We start from the raw sequence: 5,332 nt of genomic DNA, 5'->3' as shown, positions 1-5,332 counted from the left end.
AGGAAAACCTCTGAGGTGTGTCCATGGGAGTTGGAGAGTGGGGATCCCACCCCGACCCTCTGCAGACAGGGCAGAGCCCAGGGGACCCCTGGAGATGGGGGCGGGGGTGTGAGTGACCCCAACATCTGCCCGTGGGACCACGAGTAGCTCCATCTCTCCCTCCCTCCATCCATCCCTCCACCAGCTGGGTGCAGACACGGCTGCTGCTACTCTTGGAACTCTCGCAGCAAGCCCGCTGTAAAGGCGTTTGTCTTAACGAACAATGCCCCTGACTTTTCAAAGCACTTTGCTACTGGTTTCTTCTTCCCTTGTACCGCGTGCGCACGTGTGTCCATCCTCCCCGCGTGCAGACATGCCCAGGGCTCACCTTCCCATCACTGAGGTTTTTTTCCATCAAGATTTCCCCTAGCAAGCCTCCACAGAAGCGCCGGATGCCTTTTGTCATCCCACATTTCAACTCCTCCCTGCGTTCGCAAGACCCACTCCTTTGGGGCCGAGGTGCAGAGGACAGAGGAGATGCTGAGGCCACGGAGGCACGGCGATGTCCAGGGCACCGCAGGGCTCCCAGGTTCGCCGCTCCTCCAGCCCACCCGCTTACAAATGCACAAGGGACGCGGCCACACGCGTGGGGAGAAGCCTCGGGGTGAGGAAGGCGGCAGCTGGGAAACAACGAAGCCTCCAGTCTCCCCAGGTTTGTCCCTCTGCTCCTTTTAAATGGAACCAAATAAAACCTGAGACAGCAGGAGCGAAGGTTTGGGTTCTCCCTCTGGTCTCCAGGCACGGCTGGGGCTCAGGGCTCGTCCTGCTGTTCCTTTGGCGTTTCCTTCCCCTCTCCCTAGAAAGCGGCATCGCCGTCGTGTGCTGTCTGCAGGCTGCAGCGCCGCTGAACGTCCAACAATCACCCGATGGTGTAAGTATGTGTACAGACAGAAAATAAAAAGTATTATCTACAGAGTGCAGAGTTAGTGGCTGATTTATGGGTAAGACACTAAATCTGCTCAGGGCAGAGGTACAGCAGCGAGCAGCAAGGTTGTGAAGGAAACCCCGGGACAGAAGCGGTTCCGTTGCAGAGATTTGAATATTGGCAACGGCAGTGGGGAGACACAGGCTGCTAGGGTGGGAGGAAAAGCCGCTCTCACAGAAAAGCCAGCCCCTCCACCAGAAAACACGCTCTCTTCATCCAGAGCTGGAACTGAGGAGCATGGCTGTTGGTCGTGGTGGAGCAGGGATGCCCACACCCGCCTGTGAGCTGACCCAGTCACCCCAGACACACACCAGGCAGCTCACACCCCTTTATTTCAGGTCCCAGTCCCGCTACCATATGCTGGGCGCTGAATCTCTCCTCAGCCCATGAATGAAGCGTAGGCAGAAGGCACAGTAGAGCGGGTTCTGTCAGGAAAGGCAGATTGTGACACCCCTCTGACTTCCAAAAAGAGGAAAGGGATTCCAGAGCTGGCTGCTCTCCTGGCAGAGCACGAAGATGATATTCTGCCCTTTCAAAAGAACATCATTCACAAGAACAACTCTGCGAGCAGAAGGAGCCGTAACTCTTTTACTGCATACTCTGGAAAATCTCTTTCAAGGAAGAAGAAAATACACACTTAACTCTCACAAGCTCTGGAAAATGGCTGAGCTAAAAGGCAAGACAAGGGTGAAAATGCTTCGTTGTTTGATGACTAGTGAAGATTTTGCTCTGTGACCAGGAACAGATCAGCAGAGTGCACTGGCTTACTCCCAGCCACAGAAGAAGGTAACCGCTGGGTAGGTGTTTTCCCAGCCCACACAGCCTGCAAAACCAGATGCAAATGTCACCATGTCCACAGGATGGTGCCAGCCACTCGCTGACAACATCCCAGCGCTGAATTCAGGAGCATCTGCAACAAATGCACCAAAACCCCCCAGCTATGAGAAGTGCTGCCTTCCAAGACGACACCGATTGACACAAATGCTGACCTTAGGAGTCAAAAAATTTTATTAAGTTATCAGCGCCGTGCTGCAGCCCCTTTGGGAACCTCAGCCATCAACCAGCCCGCGCTCAGCAGGAGCCCGCCGCCAGCACCCACCCAGGAGAATCCGATTTAAAGGGTGCTTGCTGCTCTGCCCTGTTTTCCATTAAAAAAAAGCAGCCTGGGAATCAGTAGAGAGAGGGAAAGACGATGGGAAAAGCAAGCACCAACACTTCCTGCTGCAGGTTTTAATGAAAGCCCACCAGGTCTGTGACACTTCCCGTGGAAGTGCCAAAGATCCCGGGTCTGGTCAGACCTCTGCTGCCAAGGGCTCTCCTGATGCGCATTCAGGACAGAGGTTGGTCTGGAGAGTGGTCCTGAAGAGAGCAGACTGCTCCTCTTCGCAGAAACACAGAGGGTTAGGCTGCAGCACACCAAGTCTACCTGGACAGAGTAAAGCTCTTCTCAGAGCTCTCTGAATCCCCCTCCCAGGCCCCTCTCACTCCTTTAAAAACAATTTCTGGGTGACTGGAGTCCATTTCTGCACCTGCTTTGTTTGTTAGCTGCTCACTGGAAAGGCACAGCCATATCCAACCCGCCACCTCCACAGACTTTGCCTGCAGGGCTGTTTGCTCTGCTCGCTCTCTACACGCTTGGGAACGTCCTACTTCATCTCTTCACGCTCCTGGGAGGGATCCAAGGTGGGGCCAGGAATCATCACAGTCTGAAAAAGCGAGGAACAAAATCAGCACGACACAGAGGAACTCTGAGCTGCTGAAAGAGGGATTCTCCACGGTGCAGAGCCCGAGGAAGGGTGGGGAAGGGTGGGGAGGGGGTTCTGGCAACACAAAGGCCTTGCACAGGACGGTGAGCAGATGGCAGCAGCATGGGGGAGGACACGGAAGGGGAAGAGGATGACGTGCCTTGTACTACCCTCTAGTTCTCACCTCCTTCCTCTCTAGGACCTGTTTTTACTAACACAGGAAGACAGAGCACCCGCATCCCTCTGCCAGGCGACACGCAGGGAGCAGCAACCCCCTCAATCATCACAGACACATCAAATGCCCTCAGCTTCCTATTATAGCTTCCAGGTGCTTAGAGGCTGACAATCCCACCTTCATAAATAAGTCTGCTTGCAGATTAATCCCCCACCTTCCCACTAGAGGAAGCTCAGCTTTGGTTTTGTCCAGAATTAACCAGGGACCCATGTTTCACAGACACAGGCCATGCTGGTGACATTACCTTAACAATGGGGTCCTTGGGTGGAGCCCACGCAGGAACGATCTTGCCATGCATCCTCCAGGTGCCATAGGGGTTGACCAGGTACCTCTCAAACACCACGTACTCCAGCACGTCCTTGGGCACCTGCTCCCCGCCGTACATCAGCCGCCCAAAGCGGTCATAGATTGCCAGAATCTGGAAAAACAGAAGAAATGTTAGTTGGGCTGGCAGCAGGTTGGAGTCGGGAAACACAAGGGGCGTGAGGGGATTTACCTGCCGCGTGTGCATCCGCACCGTCACCTGCCCATAGAGGTTGCCTCGGTTCACAATGCTGGTGCATCGAACGTGAACCACTCTTGGAGGCTCCAGGGACTCCACAAAACTCCACCGGATGGTTTTGTACCTGTTCCCACGGACCATTTCCTAGAAAGAAAAAAAAAAATAAGCACCAACTTAATTAGGATGTGAACAGAATGACAAGCAAACTACTATATATAATAATTTATTCTTGAACTATTAGACTTGTGCTTTCCCTCACAGCTGTCTTTATCCAGAAAAAAAATGAGACAGATCATCAGGTTTAGAGAGCCTTAGAGTCCATGGAAGAAATCAAGGACACTCTACATCCAGATAAACACTTACCGGGTAGCAGCGCTCTGTCACCAGGGAGTGAAGTTTCTGCTTGTTAAAGCTGCAAGAGAAACACACCCAGTTACTCAAACACAGATTGTAGAGACTTGCTCACAAAGTCCTGCTTCTCCAGAAGATGCACAATCTTCTGGAAAAACAGAAAAAGCAAGATTCTCAGCTGCAATCTCAGCACTAACTCAGAACATGAATGCAAGCTGGTTGACAAGACTTCAGGGAAAGACACAACATCCTTTGGAAGCTAGTTATGACCTAAATGTTTTATTGATGTTTGGAATTGTAAAGGAGGCACAAGGATTAGAAAAACAAGGAAGAAAACCAGAGCATAAAAGCAAAGAGAAGCAGGATGTACACCATAAGTCAGAGAAGGGGTCTTACTTTGCCAGGGAATTGTGAGCTTCGATAAATATCTCCTGCGCCTTCTCCGGGAAGGTTTTAGTGCTGAAATCCGGATCATGATCTTTTACCTTCCGCAGACTGAAAAGAAAAGAAAAGCTCTACAGTCAGCAAAGAACAAAAAAAAAAAAGAACTTAGAAAACAAAATGTGCCACCTTACTACTGCAAGACAGACCCGAGCAAAAACTCTGCACTGCAAACTAATTAAAAAGGAGGCACATACGCTAGCTGAGAGGCTGCAGTCTGCTTCAGTTTCTCCATCTTTTGCTTCAGCCCATCTTTGGATAAGGGAGTCAAGCGGGCATCGCCCTCAGGAGGGACATACGGGTCTATAATATCAGCTGCATGGGAGAGGAGAGAGGTCAGGAAGAGGCTCAAAAACAACAAAACAAAGGACACAAAGAGGCAGCACCCTGACTGCTGGGGGCTGGAGAAACAGGATTCTACTCTGATAAAGTCTGGAGAAGGAAATATGGGCGCACAGAGAACTGCTAGTCTAACACAGCCTGTCAGCAGCAACGGGTGCCTGCTACCTGCTCTCCTATCCAGCCCAGGATATGAGGTAAGGGACATTCAGCAGCAGGGGACACAACCTCCCTTGATATTCCTTGTCCCTAGGTACAAAGGGGCCAACAGCCTGACACGCTTCTGAGGTAAAGCAGGGCTGCTGCTACCCCTCACCAGGAGGCAGAGTGCATCATCCAGCACAGTGCAGACCCTCTGTCAGCGCGGGTTCACTGCTCCCCGCTGCTCCTTTGTGTTAGCTTTCCCCCAAGAAGAGACCAAAGCCAGCTTTCTACCACCTGTGCAGGCCAAGTAGAAGGTCCGTTCTACACGTTCGTCAGGAAACATGGGCATCAAAGACCTGAGCCTCCTCTCCTTCTCTTCAGGGGACAGCTCTCTGGCCCACTCGGGGACCCTGAACCTCTTCTTCGTTCTCACTGGGACAAGACAGGCCGGGGCCACTCCCACCGGCCGGAGCACAGCCTCCGCAGCCTGAGGAAGAGAAATAACACCACTGGGGAGTCAGCCCCACAGCCAGGACACGCCACCAGCACCTTTATTTCCCTCCACACCTCCTCCCAAGCGCAAAGCGGCTGCAAACCCCCCCACACACCCC

At 52.5% G+C, this 5,332-nt stretch overlaps 1 protein-coding gene across 1 annotated transcript; it reads right to left on the bottom strand.

Moving 5' to 3' along the window:
- Nucleotides 1-2,610: 2,610 nt before the first annotated feature.
- Nucleotides 2,611-5,208, bottom strand: MRPL45 (mitochondrial ribosomal protein L45; the record flags this gene model as incomplete). The annotated part of the gene is made up of 7 exons (XM_010077190.1): nucleotides 2,611-2,670; nucleotides 3,189-3,362; nucleotides 3,441-3,590; nucleotides 3,810-3,858; nucleotides 4,194-4,292; nucleotides 4,436-4,553; nucleotides 5,016-5,208. Coding segments are annotated over 7 exons (843 nt in total), but the record flags the coding sequence as incomplete, so codon positions are not given.
- Nucleotides 5,209-5,332: the final 124 nt, after the last annotated feature.

The sequence above is a fragment of the Pterocles gutturalis genome, unplaced genomic scaffold, assembly GCF_000699245.1.
Source record: "Pterocles gutturalis isolate BGI_N339 unplaced genomic scaffold, ASM69924v1 scaffold27008, whole genome shotgun sequence".
NCBI classification, from domain to species: Eukaryota; Metazoa; Chordata; class Aves; order Pterocliformes; family Pteroclidae; genus Pterocles; species Pterocles gutturalis.
The sequence above is the reverse complement of the archived record's forward strand: the minus strand, read 5'-3'. Positions and strand labels throughout refer to the sequence as shown.